Raw genomic sequence first — 24,616 nt, forward strand, 5'->3', positions numbered from 1 at the left:
TTTGATTGCATGCAAAATTTCTCCATCTTGTTCAAAACCGGGGTGTCTATCCTATTCAGGTACACGTAAAGCCAAACCAAAGCTAAATGCAAAGGAAACACTTCGCAGTATATATAGGGCACGTTTTTCACTACAATTTACAGTCAAGGTGTCACACAAAAAAAGGGGAAAAAAAACTCGTTTTGGCTGTACAACGCTAAAGAATCCTTTATTTAAAAGTTCACTATATAATCTGTGTTCAGTGTTCAGATACTTTATGATGAATCCACAGAACTGTAAGTATGCCAAAACACCGGAAGAGAACTTAGTCATTTGATTGGGTGAGTGGGAGGGATGGGTGGAGCTATGCAAAAAGTACAAGCATTCCTTCCCATCTCTCGCCAAATAATCCCTATTCTCAGAATGTTGTGACGTTTTTACAAAATAAATGCTTGCATCTGGTTTTGAAACCAATATGTATGAAAAAAAGGGTCAAAAGGAGTTTAACCGATCTTGAGTAATTGCAAGAAAGAGACAAGTTTAAAGTGGTCTGTTTGTTGAATTTGGGACAGGGGCTCTGGCATTATTCTCTTTTCATAATTTTTATCAAATCATCAAAAATAAATGTGCTGAAGACTAAGCTTTTGTCTGGGGCGCGGGTTTAGCAATTTAGTAAATTTGTCTCATAATATATGGTGTGGCTCTTTCCCAAAATAAAATTAATATTTTTTGCTTTTATGGCTCTTTGAGTCAAAAAGGTTCCCGACCCCTGCTATATAGGATACTGCAATCTGAAAACAAGTAATAAATCCACAAGGAAGAATTCAAACTGCAGAGACTCATAGTTTTCAAATCTCAGCATTTTACTTCTCACTTTTTTGCCCAACTTTTATGACAATTTTGGGTACCCTGGCAGTCAGATGGCGTACAATTATCTCAGCTGCCTTCAGGTGGGACTCATTTATTCGTTTATATCATATCATCATCGTTTATTATTTTTTGCGCCTAATTTACATGAATATTTTTGAATTAATTTTCTTACCACTAAAAGGTGCTAAATAATACACACTGTCCCTTCAATGAAACATATAGCTAAATAATGATAATTATTTAAACATGCAGGTAATACAGATAAATCAACAAAACATTTTTTTAACATTTACTGTACCTTTATGCAGCTCTTCAATGGAAGACTAGTACATTCTTATTCATATTTACCCTTTTCATATTTTCATATTTGTTTATTCAACTTGATCATTGTTACTTCCTCTTATCACTAACTTTCTTGATACATATTATAATAGGGGGAAAAGGCATTAAAACACACTTTAACACAATGAAATGAGATGTAGGTCCTCTCAAACACTATTGGGTATGGCGTGGACTGACTGAACAGGAAGAAGTGATTGGGCAAGGGGGGAGCCTGACAGAGCACGCCCCTTTGCGTTCGTTCTGTGCACATTTACTGTATTTTTTTAGTTCTAAATTTACCGTTTGTGCAATTATATATGGTAAAAAAAAATCACGTTTTATTTAAATTATCCCATTTATATACAATTGTTTTTATTAAAAAATATATAGATATTATTCAATTAATTACAACTACTTATTAAATGGTTATTTATTTGAAAATTAATTACTTCCCTCCCCAGAAAAATCTATTATATCATCCATCCATCCATTATCTGCACCGCTTATCCTCAGTAGGGTCGCGGGTGTGCTGGAGCCCATCCCAGCAGTCTTCGGGCAGTGGGCATTTATATTAATTATTTATAATTACCAATTGGTTAATTATTTCGGTTGCTTTAAGTTGAATTTTTTTCAGATTTTTTAAAAATAAAGCAATAATGCTTACAACTATTAAATATTTTCACCAATTGTTTTTCATTTAAAATGAAAACAAATATTTAACAAATATTCAAGCTTTGTTGCCTGTGTTCTGGACAAACCGTTTCGGCTGTTGAAGCTTGATATTGTGGCCCCGCTCTGTGTGCACTGTGTGGCTGCAATCTAGTATCCCTGGTTGACTATTGTTAAAAGCGAGGCCCAAGAGAGCAAATTTGTGTTGTACGTTGTGGTTCTTTATTTCCACCTAAAATGAACTGCACCCGTGCATTTTTGTTGGGCTAGATTGCTCATTTTTGCCATTATTTCCGTCTAAAAAGAACTGCCCTCGCGATTCATTATCCCCAATCCCATATCGCTGTGAGTGGGGGCTGGCAGAAGGCATGCTTGTCAGGAGGCATGCTATTCTGACCTGCCTAAAATAAACAGCACCAGTGTAGCCGCGGCCCATTATCCCCAATCGCGTATTGTTGTAAGTAGGGACCGGCAGAGCCCACGTCTGATTGACCTGGCGGCTCTTTTTTTGCTGTTATTTCTGCTTAAATTTAACTGTACTTGTGCAGCATCTGTGTGGCCACGATCCATTATCTCTGATCATATGTTGCTGCAAGCAGACTGTAAGAACACACTTTTGTCGGGCATGTTGGCCCTTTTTTTACCGTTGTTTCTGCTTAAAATGAACTGCACTTGTACAGCAGCTGTCCATTATCCGCGATCGCGTATTGCTGTAAGTAGGATTTGGTCGAGCCCACTTCTGATGGACCCGACTGCTCTTTTGCTGTTGTTATCTCTGCTTAAAATGAACTTTGCTTGTGCCGCATCTGTGTGGCCACGATCCATTATTTCTCATCATATGTTGCCGCAAGTGGGGACTGTAAGAACACACTTTTGTTGGGCATGACTCCTCTCTTTTTGCTGTTATTTCTGCTTAAAATGAACTGCGATACATCCCTCCGAATCGCATATTTCTGCAAGCCGTGACCAGCAGGGGGCACCTTTGTCCGCAAGCGCACTGTTCTGACTTTCCTAAAATGAACAGCACCCGTGTGGCCCTGATCCATTATCTCTGATCACTTGTTGCCGCAAGCAGGCACCGTCAGAGCACACTTTTGTCGGGCATGACAGCTCTTTTTTTTGCAGTTGTTTCTGCTCTACCATCCTTTTGACCATTACTTCGGGCCGTCATCTAGTCATCTCGGCGCCCATGCTGGAGCGTGCAGGCACCAGCTGACAGCCGTGCCGCATGTTCCGGCTATTATCATTATCATTTTTCGAATAATTTATTGCGCTGTGCTTGTCACCGAAAAGAAAGGGTGTCATTCTTCAGCTGCCGTCTGCATGTGATTTTTAGAAAATGGGTCCGCCGTTTGCGTCATGCATTTTTTCGGCTCGCTTTGGGGGTTTTGTTCCATGACGGATCATTTTTATCTTTATTTATCTTGATCTCTTTTTCACAAGGTTATACTGAAGTTAACAACGATATTGATTATAATGTTGACAATCCCTTCTGAAACTCTAAAATCAATTTTATTTTTAACACTTCAGATTATTACACGATTATATTTCATTAAATAATATCATATATTATAGAGTAGACCCCTGGGATTTAACATTAATCCATTCTGAGGTAGGAAACGCAAAGTGAAATTGCTGCATAACAGGGGAAAGAACCCTATAGTAATTAGTTGTGAACCTCGAAGCCCCCATATATAAAATATTACAAATAACAAAACATCATAGAGGAAGGGTTAGTTGTGTGTAATTTATGAACTGAAAACTGAAATAAAACTCTCAGACACTCACAAAATAAGGTGAGAAGACATTAATAGATTTTGAACTTTCAAGGAGGACCGGGAGAAATGCTTCAAATAATATAATACCATCCCTTCCTAAAGCTCTTCTCTGAGCCCCCTCTTTTAATTAAGTCTTGAAGGTTACAAAAAAACAGATCATCCCCAAAGGGTGAGAGTATCAAAGAACAGCAACATAATTGGCCAATAGCGACAATGATGCAATAGTCAAAACAATGAACAACAGTAAGTGTAAATAAGAAATTGGCATCGTACGAAATCTCCTTTGCATTTGTCTTATATTAAAAACATCACTCGCCTGTTGTCAGTCCGTCAGCGAACCTCTGTTTTTACAAGGCAAGCATTTTGACTCTGACTCCCGTCGGTCCCGCTTTTTCACCCGTTTTACATCCATCCGTTCCCGATTTCCCCGTTTGTCTCCAGCTACGACCCTTTTTTTGACCCCGACCATGTTTTGATCTCACATTCCGGCTATCGACTCGTTTTTTGACCCCGACCACGTTTTTCTCCCCTGTCCCGGCTATCGACCTGTTTTTCCGTTTACTACACTACTCTCTCCCGCTCTGGAAAATCCACTTTCGCATTCGGAACACGTTCCAATTCGCTGAGCGGCTTGCTTCCTGCGTCCAGCGAGCACCAGATCGCGGGCGCTGCCTTTCCTCTATATCTCAATAAACTTGTGGTTAACGTTGCGCATTTGGGTCCTAATTCCGTCCTGGTCGTGAGAAATCGCATATGTAAATTGCAGATCTATTTCGGGCTCCGCAAAATACATGATTCACACAGGAGTTCTTCTCTGGTACCGGAGATATTGTAAAATTGGCTTTGATACTCCTTAAAATGGGCTTGAATTTGGCCATGAATAATGTGTACACACCGTAATTCTACTTTGTTCTACTTTAGACCTGATTATAATGTGAATTTTATTCACCCTAGATTAACATATTTTTATAAATTCTTGAATTTTCATTCTTTGTAATGTTCTTTAGTCTTTGTCTTATTCCAATTTTAAGTTGTATCTTTATACATAAATTGATTATTTGCAATTCACAATGACTACAAAGAAAAAAGCGGTATGCTTGGTGGTATGTACGTGCTTTTCAAGTGAACCCCCCAGGCGGCATACAGTTGTCACCACTGACTCGATGACCCGGTCTCAGCTGCTGTAGGCCGGGCCTCTAATGGACGGGAGGAATCCTCAATGACACCCCCCCATGGAGCAAAATACTCCCGGCTCGAGTTTCGAGTCTCGGAAAAAAAAGTGTGTGTGTGGGGAGGCGTAGTCATCAGCTGGAGCACCTCGGCTCTCCTCATTCGGCGTCTTTAGCGGGCCACTTGAAGCTTCTCACGTTCTACTTTTCTGTCCTTAGCCAACGAGAAGATTGATGACATCAACGGTTGCCCCAAGAGCCGATCTCAGATGGTAAGTCTTTTTTTTTTTTTACACGTGTTTTCAAGTTCACCTGGTTGACAGAAGTTAGCATTAGCTTCTGTGTTCTTTGAAAGTGGGGTGTGTGGTTTGTAGTGTCTTAAAAAGTTAAAAGTTAAATATTTTCACCTATGTGTTAAAAATGCCCAAAGAGCCCTTAAGCTTTATTTGCCAGTGCTGGAGAAAGACAGGTTTTTTTAACTTTCAAATGTAGCAAGAAAGTGGTGAAAGTAAGAAATAGACAGCCCGTGTATCGTGATTGAGCTAACCGAGGTTGCAATTATGACTCTAAGCAAGGAGATGGCGGCAAAGAGTGATAAAGTTCCAAATTCCGTCCAGCTTCTTTAACTCGATAGCCAGCAACCACCAGGCAGTTTTATTTTTTTTACCCACAAGAAGAACTTAAAAATTTGATACATATTAGATACATCTTTTATGGTAGTATACTACTGTATTTGAGCAATGATTGATCAGCCGATAAACATTGCTGACTACATTTGCACAACATCTGATGCAACGAGAATCTAACCTGGATCGCAGCGGTGAGAGCACCAAATCCTAACCAATAGACCACAAGGGATGTAGATGACATGACATTCAATTTCATCTTATCCATGTCAAACTCATTTTAACTCTGGGGCCACACTATAGAATAAACATTCTCTCAGGGGCTGGACTACTAGATTTAAAAGAAAGAAAAAAAGAGAGAAAGGAATAAGAGAAAGAGAGGGAGGGAAAAGTAGAGAGGGTGGGATAACGAAAGAGATAAAGGGAGAACGAGAGAAAAGAGAGAGCGTGAGAAACAAAAGAGATAAAAGAGAAAGAGTGAGAGTGGGAAAGAAAGAGAGAAAGAACAAAATCCAAATAGAAAGAGAGAAGGAGAGAAAATAGAAATAGAGAAGGGCAGAAAGAGAGAAAAGGAAAGCAAGAACGAAAGAGAAAGACAGGAAGTAGAGAAAGGGAAAAAAAGAAAAGAGAGAGAGAGAGAGAGAGAGAGACCCTGATCTAATCATTACACTATTTTACTCACGCTTTCACATTGTTGAATATGTGCGTTCATATTTAAAATAATCTATTGACAATGTAAACTATGAACACAAAACCTAATTGAAATTGACAATGTATTTTTTTAAATTCCTATTTATCGTCAGATACACCAAATAGTTATTTCTTTCGTTGTGCTTCTTTTGCCCTATTTCATATCTTTCAGGACCGTACTCTGACTAAAAACAGTGTGATAATGAGATAAAACCCAATGTCTTTTCCTATGTGATCTGCATCAGTGGTTCCTCAATTGGTCTGACTTAAGGACCCACCCTTTCACCCTAATGACAAGCTGTGACCCAAATCAAGATAAAAAAAAATCCACTTCTCAAATGTATCGATTTAAAGGATTTTGCAGTTTTAAAGCATAGATAGAATATGTTTCCCTCTTGAACAGCAAAACCAAAACGACTTTAAGTCCCCTAGATACTCTCAATAGCCACATATAACTAAACAATGAGGATTACTTATTAAAAATCAATATCCTGGTAAAATGTAACATTTTTAAACCATTAACTACCTTCAAACAATGCTTCAGTCATTTCTTTCTTCAACTCTATCATTGCTGTCACTGTTTTCCACTTTTCCTTCCCTCTATCACAACATTTCTTGAGACCTATTATTTGGGCAGAAAAAGGAAAAAAATAAATAAAACGAGATGTGGTCCCTCACAACTGGGATGGCTCCGATTGACTGAACAGGAAGAAGGCATCGAGCAAGGCATTATTGCCATCTACTCTGAATTGGCCCTCCATTTTTTCTTCTTCTGAGTATTATTTTGCCAAGGCAAAGGCTCGCAACCCACTGAAAACAAGCCTGTGACCCACTTTTCGGTCCTGACCCACCAGTTTAGAAACACTACATCTATAGTGGTCTAGTGATTACATATTATTATTATTATTGGTATTATTACGACTGTCATTATTGGGGATATTTTCCAGGCCACCTTACAGAAAACGTTGGGGTACAGTGCTTGAATTGAATCACTGCATGCCAATTTCAACTGGACATATGACGTCTATAGCCGTCACTGGCACTGAACGTGTTAAAACAAATGCAGCTGTAACACATCTCTGATTTTTGTTTCGTTCCCGCCGGAGGAAAAATTCCTCCCGTCTCTAAAAGAGCTGGTGGCGACAGTTTTACAGTCAGCGACATTTAAGATACCCCCTGGTAGCATTTTTTTTCACTTTTGGGAAGCGATGCGGGATTCCCAAAGGCGGGCACAATGCATGTGATGGATCGGAAATTGGGCCAGTGTGCCAGCTGAGGATATTTATTTTTGGAGACCAGCCAGACGAATGAGACGACAAAGACACACGCCATAACACAAAGACACACACTTGCACTGTTAACTGCAAAAGTGTGTGTGTGTTGGGACTAAAGAACAGCTGATCTCATTGCCCTCTTTGTCATTGAATTGCATAGTATCTTATTGCTCTATGTTAAAGCTCAAATTCTTTGCTTGCTCTATTAATACATAACTGGGTCATTATTATTTCTATTATTATCATCGGTTACGTCATTTCATTATTATTATTAAAAACCTTATCTAACGAGAAACTGCGTCATCCTAACAATATACATTCTCATCCTGACGGGAAGCATATGCATCTTAACGAGAAACCTTCTCATCAAGAGACTTTTTCGTCCTCGTGATAAACTTTAGGGCTGCAACAACAAATTGATTAAATGGATTATTGAAAGTGTTGGCAACCACCCACCCAATCGATTCATCCTGACAAGAAGCATATGCATCTTAACTAGAAACGTTCTCATCATGTCAAGAGACTTTTTTGTCGCCGTAATAAACTTTAGGGCTGCAACAACAAATTGATTAAATTGATTATTGAAAGTGTTGGCAACCACTCAGCCAATCGATTCATCCTGACGAGATGCATTTTCATCTTAACAAGAAACGTTCTCATCATGTAAAGATACTTTTTCATCCTCGTAATAAACTTTAGGGCTGCAACAACAAATTGATTACATCGATTATTGAAAATTCTGGCGACCACTCACCCAATCGATTCATTCTGACAAGAAGCATTTTCATCTTAAGGAGAAACATTCTCATCATGTCAAGAGACTTTTTTGTCCTCGTAATAAACTTTAGGGCTGCAACAACAAATTGATTAAATGGATTATTGAAAGTGTTGGCAACCACCCACCCAATCGATTCATCCTGACAAGAAGCATTTTCATCTTAAGGAGAAACGTTCCCATCATGTCAAGACTTTTTCGTCCTCGTAATAAACTTTAGGGCTGCAACAACAAATTGATTAAATTGATTATTGAAAGTGTTGGCAACCACTTACCCAATCGATTCATCCTAACGAGAAGCATGTACATCTTAACGAGAAACGTTCTTATCATGTCAAGAGACTTTTTCGTCCTCGTAATAAACTTTAGGGCTGCAACAACAAATTGATTAAATCGATTATTGAAAGTGTTGGCAACCACTTACCCAATCGATTCATTCTGACGAAAAGCATATACATCTTAACAAGAAACGTTCTCATCATGTCAAGAGACTGTCTTGTCCTCGTAATAAACTTTAGGGCTGCAACAACAAATTGATTAAATGGATTATTGAAAGTGTTGGCAATCACCCACCCAATCGATTCATCCTGACAAGAAGCATTTTCATCTTAAGGAGAAACGTTCCCATAATGTCAAGACTTTTTCGTCCTCGTAATAAACTTTAGGGCTGCAACAACAAATCGATAACATTGATTAAATCGATTATTGAAAGTATTGGCAACCACTTACCTAATTGATTCCGCGTGTTGCACAATCGATGATCCACTAAGTTCGTTAAATCAGTTCAAATAAGTGCATTAGTTCTTGTTGTGAAGTTGTATGGTTGTAGTACAACTTTTGTCTGTCAGAGGGCACCTGGATACAGTTTTCAAAAGGATATATATATATATATATATATATATATATATATATATATATATATATGTGTGTTTTTTTTTTTTTTTTTGTAAATCCTATTTTATTGGGATATCGCATCATTACAAACCAAATTGGCATGAAACATTTAAAAACTACAAATTTGAGACTACTAAAGGCAACCAGATTGCAGAGGTGACGTGGAAAAACTTGATTTGATTTGGCTATATTTTTCAACTTAAAGCTCAAACACAAAATAATTATGTCGAACACTGAACTTACATCTGTTTTTAGCCATGTGTGACACTATTTATTAAATCACACATTTGCTGTAAGGGCAACACAATTCTCATCCTCATTCGAGTGATAATAAAACATATTCGTACAAGCAAACATTTTTCTTCTCTTAAAAGGACAATCTCTGATTACAATAGGAAACTTTCTTGCTAGAAGAACTCTCCTCACAGGAATAGTGTCAAAATGTGTGAAAATTATAGAAGCTTTTCACAAACGTCACCACGGATTACAAAAAAAATATCAAAGAGTTGGCCCCCGCCAGACCCTACAGGTTGAACGAGCACAACTTTGCTTTTCCCTGATAAAAGGCAGACGATCCAAGCTGCCTTCAAGCTTTGTTAAATGAAGATAAATGCCTTCCCCGGAACGTGTCTTTGAGTTCAACAAAGCAGACGGCGGCTTCTGTCTTTTGTCATCCCAAACTTGAAATGTTTTCACCTACTCGGGAATCAACCAGGTGCTTTGCAGGGAGTATAATGCAGCTCATTCCATTGTTTTGCTCAGGGGTTTGGAACCTATGGCTCGTGAGCCATGTACGGCTCTTTTCATGAGTACACCTGGCTTGGACATAGTCAAGTCAAGTCACATTTATTTGTATAGCCCTCAATCACAAACCACACTCAAAGGACTGCACAGGTTACATCTACACCATTTCCTGATCTTAAACCAACATCCGGGCAAGGAGAAACTCAAAAACCTCAACATGAGGAAAATAAGAAACCTTGAAGGGGCCTCACAAATGGTAATCCCCCTCCCAGGGTGACCAGGGTGCAATAGACTTTACATTGTGTAACAATACCAAAAAAAAACAAATAAACATCAATAAGTAAAAGCATACGTAAGATATGGCCCATGCATATATTCCTGGGAATAAAAAATGTTTGCCCTAGAATATATCGGGCACAGTCTCAACTACAGTTTAAGTGAAGTCATGTTTATTTGCATAGCCCTTAATCACAAGGAGTCTCAAAGGGCTGCACGGACCACAGATTATTGCAAACTACAGCCACTTATGACACCATCCCCTGCTCTAAAACCTACATGAGGGCAGAGAAAAACTCAAAAACCTCAATATGAGGAAAATGAAGAACCGCACATGAGGTAATCCCTCTTCCATGATGACCAGGCTGCCATGGATGTTGCAACAACAAATAATACACATATATTGTCAACAGGAAATATAGGGAATTCATAAACTAGGGAATAGAAGTGTGTTTTAAGCCTAGATTTAAACAGTTCCACTGAGGTTTCAGATCGAATCTCAGGGCGCAGAGCATTCCACAGCACCGGGGCCCGAATGGAGAACGCTCTAGAACCGGCGGCTCTCTTCTTTGGGTGTCAAAAGACCTCATTTTGGCTTTACGTCTCTAAGGAATCTTTTTTCATGGAAGCTCTATTCATTCATTTGCTTAAACCTTTGTTTCTTATCCACCAAAATCAAACTGTATCTATAACTCTGGAAACTACTACTACTACTACTACTTTTGTTTGTGAAAAATATTCTCATCTTTTATACCAAAAATTTGCATAGGTTTCATCTAAGCCAAAAATGTGTTTCGTTTTCTATGCTGAAAATTAGCGTTGATTGCTCATCCTCCAAAATCCAACATCATATTTGCATACTCATGAAAATACTGTAGTTTTTTTCTTAACTGACAATTACTTTCTGCTTCTACACCATAAATTTGATTCTTCTACGGCTTAAATCTCATAATTTTCTGTCTATATTTAAGTCGAACGTCATTTTCTACTATTATTAGCGCCTCCTCTGCTGAAAAATTACCTACTTAATATTTTTTCCATGGCGCAGTTTTCTTTGTTCCCCAAAAGCTTCTTCTTCTTGTAACATAGCATTTTTTTCTCTGTAGGTTTTAGATCAGGGGATGGTGTAAACATAATCTGTAGTTGGTAATAGTCTGTGGTCTGTGCAGACTTTTTGTGATTAAGGGACTATACAAATAAACATGACTTGACTGTGCTAAAAACATTTTCTTTTTTTACAAAAAATTGCGTCGTATTCGTCTGCTCTAACAATGACCATTTTCATCTGAGCCAACACAATTATTATTTTGCGTCACTGCTAAAATCAACCAATCTTGTAATTTTGTTATTTGCTCGTTTATTTTTTCCCCACAAGCGCAGTCTTTGTTTCCAAAAATGTGCATCTTCTGTTACAAAAAGAAACTTAGCTAAAAACATATTTTTGTCTTCAACACCAGAAATTAGCATAGTTGCTATCTGCTCCAAAATTAGCCTTGGCGTCAGCTTCTGTCTTTCGTCCTCCCAAACCTGAAATGTTTTTGCTGAATCGGGACGCAACAAGGGGCTTTGCAGGGAGTGTAATGAAGCTCATTCCATTGTTTAGCCAAATTATCGGCTATTTATTCAGTTGCTGTGCATTCCTTCGAAAAGCGGAGTCACTTCCACAGACGGCATCTGTCGACGCGTCAAACAGATGCGCCGGGTTCAAAGGTCACAGACTGGCGGCACGTCTTGCGTTACGCTTTTAACTTTCAGATTCTGTGACCGCAAAACACGCAATTTGTTTGGAGAATGCCATTAAATAATTTTGTCCCTTCCTCTCTTGAAATTCTTTTTTTTTTTCAGAACGTTTAGAACTTCCACACACTTTTCAATACATCCTTCACTTTTTTTAATATTTCAGGTTGTTTTTTGCTTTTTACTACTTTTTCATACGTCTTAGTATTTTTCAGAGTTTTTTTTATACTTTTTACAATTCATTTGTTAATAGTTTGTGGACACTCAAAATGGGGAGAGAATATCCATTCATCCATTATCTGAACCGCTTATCCTCAATAGGGACACGGAGGTGCTGGAGCCGATCTCAGCTATCCTCGGGCAGTGGGCAGGGGACACCTTGAACTGGTTGCCAGCCAGTCGCAGGGCACACAGAGAAAAACAACCATTCATACACTCATTCACACTTAGGGATAATTTGGACCGGCCAATTAACCAAATTCCACAAAGGAAGGTTTGATCCCATGACCTCAGAACTGTGCCGCACACGCGCTAACCACTGCCCTGCCGTGCTGCCCAAAAGAGACTATATCAATGCATTTTTAAGCTTCCAATGAGAAATGGTGAGGGCTGTACAAAATCTTAAAATAAGAAAATTACAACCTGTTCTAAAGGATCCCCCCACATGGGTGTGGATAATAACGAACAGCAAGATGATTGGCCAGTAGTGACAAGGATGTAAACAGTGCATAATAGTTAAAACAACACTCACAATGAGGTTTAATAGTCAAAATAACGAACTGGCATCCTATGCAATATCCTTTGCAGCCGGCCAATATTAAAAACAGAATACACTTATTAACTACTTTTCAGTATTTTTTCATACTTTCTCCTAGCTTGGACCTTCTTAGTTCTATTTAGTTTTTTTGGGGTTTTTGTTTTCCAATTTTCCATCAATTTTATAAATGATAGCACTTTTTTAAATTTTCATTACTTCCAATTCTTATTAGTTTTTTCATTTTTGTCCACTACATTTTGCTTTTTATTATCTTACTGAGCTTTTTTCTACCTTGTGGCCCCTGAGCAAAAATGAGTTTGACCCCCTTAATCTAAATTTATTAGGAAATGCTATTATTTAATCCGTAAATCTTTGCTGTCATGTAAATGTTCTGCATTTATACAGCACTTTTCAAGTCAATGAAGACCACCCAAAGCGCTTTACAATGTGCTTCACACTTATTTACACACACACTCACACACCGCTAGAAGCGTCAGCCATGCGAGGCAACTACCTGCTTATCGGGGGCATTAGGAATTCAGTGTCTTGCCCGAGGACACTTCGACATATAACACGGAGAAATCGGGAATCAAACCTGCGACCTTTTGATCCCGAGACAAGTGCTTTACCTCCTGAGCTACTGCCGACCCCACTTGAATGTGAAAATCTATTTTTTTTCTAGGTGGAAAAACAGTTTTTCTTCCTGGTTGAAATCCCTACTTTACAGTTTCAATCTATAGATAATCAGTCCCCAAAATTTTGAAATTCTGCCGAAGATGCTATCAAATAGAATAGAATAGAATAGAATAGAATATACCTTTATTGTCATTGTTACAACATGGGATATATTGTGACAACGAAATTGGACGTGGCACTCCAGGTCCACATTGTACGTGTATGTCAAAAATATTCTTTTTACCAGGGTGAAAACACACTTTTTTTCTTCCAGAAATCAAAATTGGAGATATCTTATTTTTAGAGTTAAATAACTTATCTTTAACAAGGCAATGACTGAGTTTTTGTTCACAACACTAAAGACTCAAGTCACCTGGTCTATAATAGATGGAGCTTAGTGCAAGAGACTCAGGAGTTCCTTTCACTTTCTGCAACGTTTGTGTTACTATTGTTTTCCTTTGAGTGTTTGCTAGCAGACGACGGCCGTTGGTAAACTTTGATCGCACCAGGATGCGGATACTCACACTTATTTGTTTTATCGCTTCAGTGAGTGGTTACAAAGGCCAAGCATGTGTGCCTGTGTGCGTGGTTTTATGATGTGGCTTCAAAACTGGACCTCGGGGAGGTAGTTGCCTGGACTGGGAATAATGGATGGAAAATATTCCTGTATTTTTACATATAGACGGCTCATGCTTTCTTATGATTGTTTGTGTGTTGCGTAGATCGAGAACATCGACGTCTGCCTCGGTTTCCTGGCGGCCAAAGGCGTCAACACTCAGGGATTGTCTGCGGAAGGTAAGAAAGACAACCATGGGGAAGTTACTCTTCTTCCGATTGTCCGGGAATTCAAATACTATCTTATAGTTATTGTTTTAAGACTGGTAGGTTTTAAAAGTGTAATTTTATCACACAACTTGAGAATGTCACATGTTTGCCCGCCATCCTACTACCACAGAACCGCGGATGACCATTTTGCGAAGGAACAGGCCTGTGAAAAACTGATTTATCTGTTTTTTGCAAACTAATCCCTCACAAAAGTTTCAGATCATCAAACCAATTTTAATATCACACAGAGACAACTCAAATAAATACAAAATGTCGTTTTGAAATGTTGATTACATTGACTAAGGCAAAAATAATCCAAACCTGACACATGAACCTAATAGCGAGTGGGGCTACCTTTGGGAGCGATAACATAATTCAAATGTTTACGATAAATAGTACTGAGGTTTTCACAGTGCTGTGGAGGAATTTTGGCCCACTTTTCTTGGCAAAATTGTTTCAAATCTGCTTTACTGGAAGGTTTTCTCGCATGAACTGCTCGTTTAGTCACACCAGAGCATTTCAATAAGATTTAAATCCAGACTTTGACTTGGCCACTCCAGAACCCACTGATTGGTGGACTTGCTGCTGTGATTTTGATCATTGTCCACCAGCAAGAGTGCTTGAGTTAGAGGACACGACCTGACGGCCGGAGGTTTTCTTTGAGGATTTTCTGGTAGACACAAGAATTCTTTATTCAGTCAATAACAGCAATTTGTTCTGGTCCTTAAGCTGAATTTGTTTTGTTTTTTACCCTCCGTATCCTTCTCTAGCCACTCATGTCAGCTGCATGGCTGCAGTCTATGGCTCGCCCCTAGCTGCTATAGGTATTGTTAGAAGCTCCTACTGAACCCTCTAGTGTCCTCAGTTGTTAATGCAAAAGAACACCGCTGAGTTGTGGATTGCAGGGTCCTGACACCTAAAAATATTCCGAGTTGCTCCTGCAATATTTCACCCTCCTCCTTTGTATCTCTCACACTAGCTGCAGAAGTTAGCCACTTACATAGGTGTTAATCCTCACGAGCGACAACAAAAGAACAAGCAAGCTGTATACGCCAAAACCGATGAAAAGAGCCAATAGAAAGAGTTGGTCAAGACTGGTGCAAGCATCTAGTAAGTAAGTAAGAGTACATAAGCAAACCAAAAGCAGTCAAACATCAGGACACTCAATCACGGAACTTCAAGACCTTCACTTGTATGACCAGCTGTGGACGACTTTTGACACTGCAGGACAAAGTACAAGCATGAGTGGATGGAAAAGGAAACAATGGGGAAAAAAGTGGCAGATCCCTGAATAACGAGACTTGGCGACATTCACTTGCTAGACAAGCTGTGGAAGGTAATTTGCACTGTGGGGCAAACCCAGAGCAGTTCACGAAAACAATAAGGGTGAGCCATAGCCTGCAAGTGGCTAGAGAAGGAAACAACAAAAAAAATAGTCATTCAGGCTTCCGTAGTAGCAAGATGGCTGCCATATACGTCAACCTTTCTAAGATGTTTGATACAACTTAAAAAAAATGAAACCTATAATCATGTGAACGAGATATGTAGTACGCATGTATTTGCTTATTTAATTTGATCAAATGAAGTATTTTTACACCACTTGGGGATTGTTATAATACACACTGGGGCTTTAAGATTTTAAGATTGGAATATGGGAACACTTCGTAACACCAAAAATTGATGTCTAAAATAATGTTCCGTGTGTGCTGTAGCAAGTTTGGATTTGTCAAGGGATTATTTGAAAAAATAATCCATTGACTAATTGAATTGAGGAAACGAGTCCATTCGTTTAAAATGGAGGAAAGCCTTTTTAATAATCTGAAGGATGACTGCACAACAATTCAGAGTGAATTCTTTTCACAGTTTTCGAAAGATCGACATACTTCGATTAAGACACACACACTCTCACATTTAATGAATTTTCTTTACTAATCATCCTCAAAAGATACTTGGATAGAACAGAAAACAAAAATAAGAATGAGTCAAGCTCATAAAGAAGATACGATCTTGGCTGGCACCATTAGAATAGAAAAAAGTGGCTTAATTTTTACTGTTAATAGAACTTAAGACAACCGGGCAGTATTGTAATTAATCACACCAATCAATATCTGTAACAATTTGTTTCAGTGTGATGATGTGATAATGGTTTAGAGGTTCTAGTTGGTAGAGCTGCTCTTCTGAAGTCTGTAGGCCGAACTATTCTTGAACTGTGGAAAAAGTTGATGACCTTACACTGTCTTTTTTGGTCATTTTTTCAAAGTATCCCTACACAGTGGTACCTCTACTTTCGATTTCGGTTTATTCTGGGAGTAGCTTCATAAGTAGAGACGCATTTTGAATACAAACGCAGTAATCTGTTCCAAGCCCCGCAAATGTACAGTAAATATTATTTTTTAAATAAAAAAATAATTACTGCACAATAAACATAAAACGAGAGGCAAAACATGTAAAAGAATAAAAAATAAAAAATAAAGAAACAAAATAATAAAAATATTAATGTATTAATGTGAATTTCCCTGCGGGGATGAATAAAGTATCTATCTATCTATCTCACTATCTATCTATCTATCTAATCTATCTAATTCACCTTTTTTTGCCTTACGCATCTTAAGAAACTGATCCAAAGACGTCTGCTTTTGCCGGCTTTTGAAAATCTGTCAGAAATGCGCTTGGCAGACATTCTTAATAGCAATAGCCCGACTTGTCAACACTTTCCGGGTGATTCCTTTCCACACATTCCGAGACTTAATGGAATTTTGCTAATGTTTTAACTTGGGCTGATTGAATGATAGCTGCATCCTCCTCCCCATCATCTTGCTGCAACCCCTCCTCCTCATCCTCCTCATCCTCCACATCTCTGAACTTTGAATTGACGGTGACACGAAGAGCATGCTGGGATACTGTACACACATGCACACTGGTTTGCCAGCCGGTTTGTTTACTTTCTATAAAACCTGGGAGCGGCTAATTCATGCGTGTTCTGTATTTTTCACTTCGTATCCTGAAACGCCTTTGTAACTACAGGCAAAACTTTCACGTTCAGGTATTTTGTAACCTGAAACTTTTGTATGTAGGGACATTTGTAAGTAGAGGTACCAACGTTTTAGAAAAACATAAAAAGTAAATGTATGTTTTTTGCACTCATTGAGTTGATGTTGGCTGTTTTTTCTCTTCTGCCTCTCAGAGATCCGTAATGGCAACCTGAAAGCCATCCTGGGCCTTTTCTTTAGTCTGTCCCGCTTCAAACAGCAGCAGCAGTGTCAGAGGAGTGACCCTCCACCGCCCACCGTCCAATCACATTGCCCGCTCCCACCACGTAGCCAGCAGAGCGGCGCTACAACGCAGCTCGGCCAGTCTTCGCATGGGACTCCCGCCCCCGCAGCACAAAAAGCAGCACAGGCCGAGATGCAGTCCAGGTGAGGCACAATCGAAACATCAAAACCGAAAATCGAATAGGAACCAAACCGATCGCTGTCATCCGCCAGTTTCTCATTTTCTCTTTTATCTTGTCATTTATCAAGCTCTCTTCATCTTTTTTCCTTCTTTAGGATCGCCTCTCAGAGTAAACTACTCAAGTTTTCCCTTGGTCAGAAAAAGACCTCTAGGTTAGCTTCCACTGCGTTATCCCCTGTCCTTTTCTCTCCACTTAATTTTTGACGCATGATTATTACTGATATACTGTATATATATTTTTTAAATGACATTTTTTTAATCCTTTTTATTTCTAAAAATGTTTTTTAATTTCTTTATGCTCGCCCGGGATTGTTTTGTTTGGGTTTTGCATGCTGCTCAGCCCTTATTCAGTTAACATCTGCACCTGCAGTCTGGATAAGCAGCTTCCCCTTTATTTTTGCAATAGCTCCCTCTTGTGGTGCGTACTTAAAACTGCACGACTAGGATTTACCTGTTTTATGTACGTTGGTTTTATTTGCTAAAATATCTAGAAAGTGGATTAAATAAATAACACATTTTACAGTTTGGAATTTTGAAAAATGCCAATTTTTATTTTGTATTCCCAACACCTAATATTTCCTTAGTTGTAACATTTTTAATAATACGGCTTTAATTAGTCTGCAGATAGAATGTCAATAATGAAACGTAGGAAATTGAAGTTTTAATATGTATACGCTGCTTATCAGCAGATTCCTGACAAAACGATGTTGCCATGATGATTAATGATTTGCATTTTCTAAAGCCCTGCCTGGAGAATTTTAGAGGGACAGTGCCACCTATCGTTCATTTTTTTAAATGTTGTTGCACCGGTAGATCATTTGGCTTATCTTAGTCATACTTTGCTTCTAGTTCTAGTATTTTGACTTTATTTCATTAAAAGAGAAAATAATACTTAAAAACTCTTTTTTTAAATACGTTTTTAATTCGTTATTTTTTGGTCATAACATGAAAAAATAACATATTAATAACATTACTAAGTATTTTATATTTGTTGTTCCTCTTTTACAAAATATTTAAAGGGCGGGGGAGACAACTGAAATGCTCATTCGAGTATTATTTTTCTTTTTTAATTACAAAGAAAATACAAATTTCGTATTTCTACTTATTTGTTTACTTTTAAGTATGTTTTTTTCAAATATTTTTTTCTGATGTTCTCTAATGACAATTGATATTCGAAATTATTTTGTCTTTTTTAGAATTTCCTTAAAAAACATGTAATAATATACCAGTACTCTAGTAAAAAATAATACAAATATATTTCAAATTAGCAAAATTATCCACAAGTGGCAAAATATAATTTTACTTGAAATAATAACCTTGTCCAAACTTGTTTTTTGTGTACATTTTTTTCTAAAAAAGGCCTATTTTAACTATTATGATTTAGATGTTGTTTGGATATTTTTTCTGCTATACAAATAAAATACATTACTTTTACTATGTTTTAACTTTTTTAAACTTAGATAGAACTATATATTTTACTTGGACAACAAGCAAAAGTATAGTAAAAATATATAGATAATAAATATTATATCTATATTTATAATTATATATATATTATTACGAATAAGAATTGGAAGTAATGAAAAGAAAAAAAGAGCTATCAATTATAAAATTGATGGAAAAATGGAAAATAAAACCCCCCCAAAATACTAAATATAACTGAGAAGGTCTAAGCTAGTAGAAAGTATGAAAAAGTACTGAAAAGTATCAAAAGTCCTGTAAAGTATAAACAAATACTGAAAAGTAGTTATATTATTGGAAATCTATAATTCCCCTTTGATAATGATTATTTTGAAATATTTTTTGCTTAATATTACTACACTTTTCTAACTGGACTTTTTACAATGTAACTCATTTACTTTCTAAAATGTATGATGTTTATAGCTATCAGTGGCTCTGAATGAGTTCTTGTAAATCGTGGACTTAAAGTCTATATGTAAATTGGAGTGACTATTTTTGTCAATTTATCCAAATTCCCAAAAATGAGTCTTACTCATCACCATAATAAACAAAACCAGACATATTTTTGACCTTGTGGACTAATTCCCCCATTTTCTTCTGGGTCCTGGTCAGACTTCCCGGCCCCTCAGCGAGGGGGTCCACTGCAGGCGGTGACACGGGCCCCCGAGGTGACTTGGGCTTCCGGGGCTCCTTAGCTTCTGCTGGGAACAGACGCAGCCAGGCCTTCAGCGAAAAGACCAAAGCCAACAAAGGTAGGGAGAAAAATATTGAAAAAAGTTAGAATTCAGTGATGTGGAGGCCACAGCCCAGGTAAACGTTGGGTAAAAAAAAAAAAAGTGAAATTCCTGTATGGTGAAAAATGAAGTTGTGAAATATTCGGGTTTATTTGAAGCAACTTCCATTTTTTTTTTTTTTTTTTTTCCAGAAACACTCCAAAATGAATGCTTTTGTTCAAAACATCTTGCAAAATGTAATTAATCTATTACAATTATTTAAATTAGAAAAGAACAAAATAATTTGTTTTGTTGGCTTAATAAGACTCCGCCATTAAAACAACAAATTTTGTCATATTGTTTAATGTTTATGACGTAAAAAAAATCCATAAATGCAAAAAAAAAAAAGTCAAAGAAAAATGACCATAAATGGAATATCAGTACACACTCAAATATGTTTTTATCATGAGATGATGGTTTGTCTGTCCATGTCAAGATTTGGAACAAATTTAAAGGACCAGCGATTAATATTTGGGATATATCTGGCCCCGACATATTTAAATTGTAAATGGTAAATGGTCTGCATGTCAATGAAGACCTCCCAAAGCGCTTTACAATGCGCTTCACACTTACACATTCACACACACACACACACACACACACACACACACACACACACACACACTCACACACCGATACAATTTTACATTTATGGTTAAAAATACCTCACTTATTTGCAAAGCAGATAGACGTGTATTTTTATTTCTTTGTTAAAAATATTAATAAGAAACAGAAACATGGGGCGGCAGTAGCTCAGGAGGTAGAGCGATCGTTTTAGGATTGAGGGATCCCAGTTCGAATCCCAGCTTGTCCGTGTTACATGCCGAAGTGTCCTTGGGTAAGACACTGATACCCCTAATGCCCCCAATAAGCAGGTTAGCGCCTTACATGGCTGCACAGATCACGGCCGCTATTGGGAAATGTGAAGCACAATGTCAAGCGCTTTGGGAAGTCATTGACTTGAAAAGCGTTATATAAATGCAGATCATTTCATTTCAGAATTCTTTAAATTTTACGAATAGAAAAATGCCTTTACAAATTTCAAACTGTAAACTTTGATTGTTGGATACTTAAAAATATATACAATATTTATTTATCTATTTATTTATTAAGAGGCATTCACTAAGCACACCATTTTTTCACGTTTAAAAAATATGGCATCCCACAAGGACAATTTTGTAGAAAGTACACGTTTTCCTATTATAAAAAGGTCCTCCGAAATTGCAAACAGTTACTTTTCATCTTTTTTGTTTTGTTTCTTCTTTTACTAAAAAAAAAAGGGGGGGGGGGGTGGTCAGTCATTTAAAGTGAAAAAACAAGAGCTTCGGTCATTTACGACAAAAAATTCTCACATGGGCATCACAGTGGGGGCGTGGATTGCGTTCGGCCCCACCATGCAGAAGTTTAGGGTTCAAGTCCAGCTACCACAACCCCGTGTGGAGTTTGCATGTTCTTCCCGTGCCTGTGTGGGTTTCCACCCACATTCCAAAAACATGCATGTCAGGGTATTTTCCAAGACACTGTGGCAAATATTCCCTAGGTGTGAATGAGCGCGTGAGTTGTCCGTCTCCATGTGCCCTGTGACTGGCTGGCGACCAGTTCAGGGTGTCCCATGCCTACTGCCCGAAGATAGCTGAAATGGGCCCCAGCACCTATGTGACCCTACTGAGGATAAGCAGTGCAAATAGTGGATGGAAATTCCAACATTTTTTTTCTAAAGCATAGGTCATTTAAAATGCACACTGCCGCAAATAGCTCCCGGGCTGTAGTTTGGACACCACTTCTAACCCTATTGTATGAATTTACACCTGCATTTAGTGGACAGAGTGCGTGTGAGCTCCACGTTGGGAAGTGCTTAAAAAGTCTTTTGAATTTTAAATTCTCAAACATTTTATGGAAATATTGTTTTTACAATGATGAAACTCTGAAATATATACAAATTTGTTGATTGCATCCGTTTTGTTTTTCTTTACATAACAAAAAGGATTTCCACTACCCGCTTTTAACGATGAGCAGCAGCTTTGACTGGCAGCTCATAGGATAGTTCTACTAAGCCCTCCCCCCTTTACTCTTCCACTTCTTTTTGCACCATTTGAATTCCCTCCCACTATGGAAAGCTTGATGGTGTTTGGCCGGCTCGCCATTCGGCTGCCCATCTCCCGGCTTTCTTGCTCTGCTTTTTGAGGACTTTTCGGAGCACTCATGAGGTTTGTATGGTTTTACAATGAATTTTTTACTCAAGCGTTGGAGTGGCAGTTTGAGCTTCTGCAGCAGGTTGTGTCTGTTTTACTGGTTTGTTGAAATGTTTGTCAATTATGTGTAGAGGAAGAAGGTCTTTTTAAAACCATGTATGTATATTATATATATACACAAAGAATAGTCTTATTGATGCTGTAACGTCACGGTTCCAGTTTATTAATGTGCAGGACTCTTCAAAGTTTAGTTTTTTTTTTTCCTCCTGTTGGACAATGGCCGGCTGTCCCTCTCACTTTTAGGAGCACAATTAGTAAGCAGCAAGGGGGAGAGTTGGAGGCAAGCGAGAAACTGAAGTGGTGACAATTAATTGGGCACCTGCATACTTCAAAACAGATTAGGATACCATGAGTTAGCCTAAGCCAGGAGTGTCCAAACTTTTTCAGAAAGCGTGCCTGATTTAGTAAGCTGAAAATGTGTGTGGGCAGAGTACTCAGCCTGACATTATTTTTGCAGTCTCTAATAAATTCACCCTCCGGGAAAAGTTGCTTGGCGATCAGCGTCGCAACCTCGTAAGCTCGCCTTTGTAGCATTTCCATTTGACTCGCAGGGTCTCATTAAAACAGCTTCCAGTTGCTTCACCTTTTCTCAGCGTTCATTTCCAGTTAGCCATTTGTAGTTAGCATGTTTGTCTTGGGGCAGCACGGCAGCACAGTGGTTAGCGCATGTGCGGCACAGTTCATGTCATGGGAACCTCCTGCGTGGATTCAAATCCAGCTCCAGACTTCCTGTGCGGAGTTTGTATGTTCTCCCCGTGCTTGCGTGGGTTTCCCCTGGGCACTCCGGTTTCCTCCCACATTCTGAAAACATGCATTTCAGGTGAATTGGTCGGTCCAAATTGTCCCTAGGTGTAAATGAGCGAGTGAGTTGTCTGTCCCCGTGTGCCCTGCGATTGGCTGGCAACCAGTTCAGGGTGTCCCCTGCCCACTGCCCTCTGATTGCTGGGATGGGCTCCAGCACCCTCGGACCCTACTGAGCATAAGCGGTGTAGCTAATGAGATGAGATGAGATGAGATGTTTGTCTTGCAATGCCTCTTGATATTTTATTCTTTGAAAACAGCCACAATCTCTTGGCAAATTAGGCAGACGCAGTTGTTTCGGGTTTCAGTAGAAAATTACTCCAAATTCCACTGAAAGCCCTCAGTTACTTTCCTTGTCATATCTACAATCGCCATGTCAGAAATAGGGTGGGCTGCATGTCTCACTGAAAGCCTAGGGCAGGGTAGCCAAAGGGCTACTGCCATCATCTGGTTATTCAGTATATTTGATACTGCTGTCAACATTAGTAGCAGGCCACATATTATTGGCTTTGGCCAGTAAAAATTTAATCACGAGCTGTAAATGGCCCCCGGGCCGGACTTTGGACATGCCTGGGTTAAGCAGTATTGTACTGTATAAAATACACAGGGACTTATTGGTTATGTTGTGGAAGGCGGTTGACTTCTGGCTAAACGAAGAGGCTCTCCTCATTAAATAGACATGAAAACTATGTGATTTAACTGGGGAGCATAATGAAAGCTAGCTGACTCCCCAGCTAAATGGAGTGGTTTTCCTTAATAATGTGGCATGGGAATAATTTCAGAACACAGTCTTTCGGAAACTCGGGGCTAATGTGTTTTAGCAAAGATAGACCTGGGTTAAGTGGGTCGCATGACGGAAGACTGCTGACTCCGCGACTAAACGAAGAAGCTCTCCTCATTAAAATGATATGACAATTAAGTGTTTTTGATACATAAACTTTTAGAACCCTGGAGGAAATGAGTAAAAGTTTTTTCAACTTTTAGCACACATAGAACTCTGCTCACTGGGTTGCGTGATGGAAGGTGGTTTATTTCCCAGGTAATAAAGGAGGCTCTCTTATAAACATATAGAGTTTTTTAAAAAAGTGAATCCACGAATGTGAGAGCTAACATTTTCGTAGATTTTACAAAGGTAAAACTGGGAAAACTGGATTGTGTGTTGGAATGCGGCGCTTTCCCCAGCTAGATCTTTGTACCCGAGCCCAAAATTTTGGGCCAGGTTAGGGTTTAAAATGTCTATCATTAAGTTGACCCTGCCAGGCTTCTCTCTTGCAGTTTTTTTCTTTTTCTTTTTTTCTTTTTCTTTTTCCCCCCCGACGTCGAGGATCTGCACAGCATGCACTTACTTTTACTCAAGTACATATTTAGATAAGGAAAATGCTTACCAAACCTTTTAACTGTGTTGGGGTAAAAGAAGCACCGCTTCCTTCTACCGCCTCCCTCACGTCAGAGGTAATTTCCACTTCTTGCCAATCGCTTACAAGCTTCACAAACTTTCTCCTTGCTCTTTGGCCAAATATTTACGTTCTCTTTGGCACTTGCAGTGCAAACTTGATTTGAAGGACTCGGTCCCAGGTAAACTCAAAGCTGCGTCGTTCAGCCGAAACGCAGTTTGGTGCAAAGGTACGCACGCTTACGTAAAGCTTTGTGTCTACTTTGGTGGCAAATTAAAGCTACGGGTATATTTTGGGCTCTGTTATCAAATCAAGTTTATCTGTCGGGTTTGGGCGGTTTCGGGTTTATGCACCCGCGAGTTGGGTCGGGCTGAATTTTTTAGGCCTGATCTTACCTGTACACAGAACTAATGCGTTGAATTT

General features: G+C 38.6%; 1 protein-coding gene across 5 annotated transcripts in view; it reads left to right on the forward strand.

The window, feature by feature from the left end:
- The window catches only part of LOC148367052 (protein HTATIP2-like), a 244,274-nt gene that overhangs the window by 34,968 nt on the left and 184,690 nt on the right, over positions 1-24,616 (forward strand). For all 5 annotated transcript variants that reach the window (XM_088333845.1, XM_088333850.1, XM_088333847.1 and 2 more), the window contains exons 3-7: positions 5,006-5,058; positions 13,957-14,029; positions 17,244-17,475; positions 17,608-17,664; positions 19,586-19,725. In XM_088333845.1, coding sequence (XP_088189971.1) covers positions 5,006-5,058; positions 13,957-14,029; positions 17,244-17,475; positions 17,608-17,664; positions 19,586-19,725 — 555 coding nt within the window. The remainder of the gene's footprint in view (positions 1-5,005; positions 5,059-13,956; positions 14,030-17,243; positions 17,476-17,607; positions 17,665-19,585; positions 19,726-24,616) is intronic.

Source organism: Urocampus carinirostris, chromosome 4 (assembly GCF_059441175.1).
Source record: "Urocampus carinirostris isolate Australia breed hairy pipefish chromosome 4, RoL_Ucar_1.0, whole genome shotgun sequence".
Classification (NCBI taxonomy): Eukaryota; Metazoa; Chordata; class Actinopteri; order Syngnathiformes; family Syngnathidae; genus Urocampus; species Urocampus carinirostris.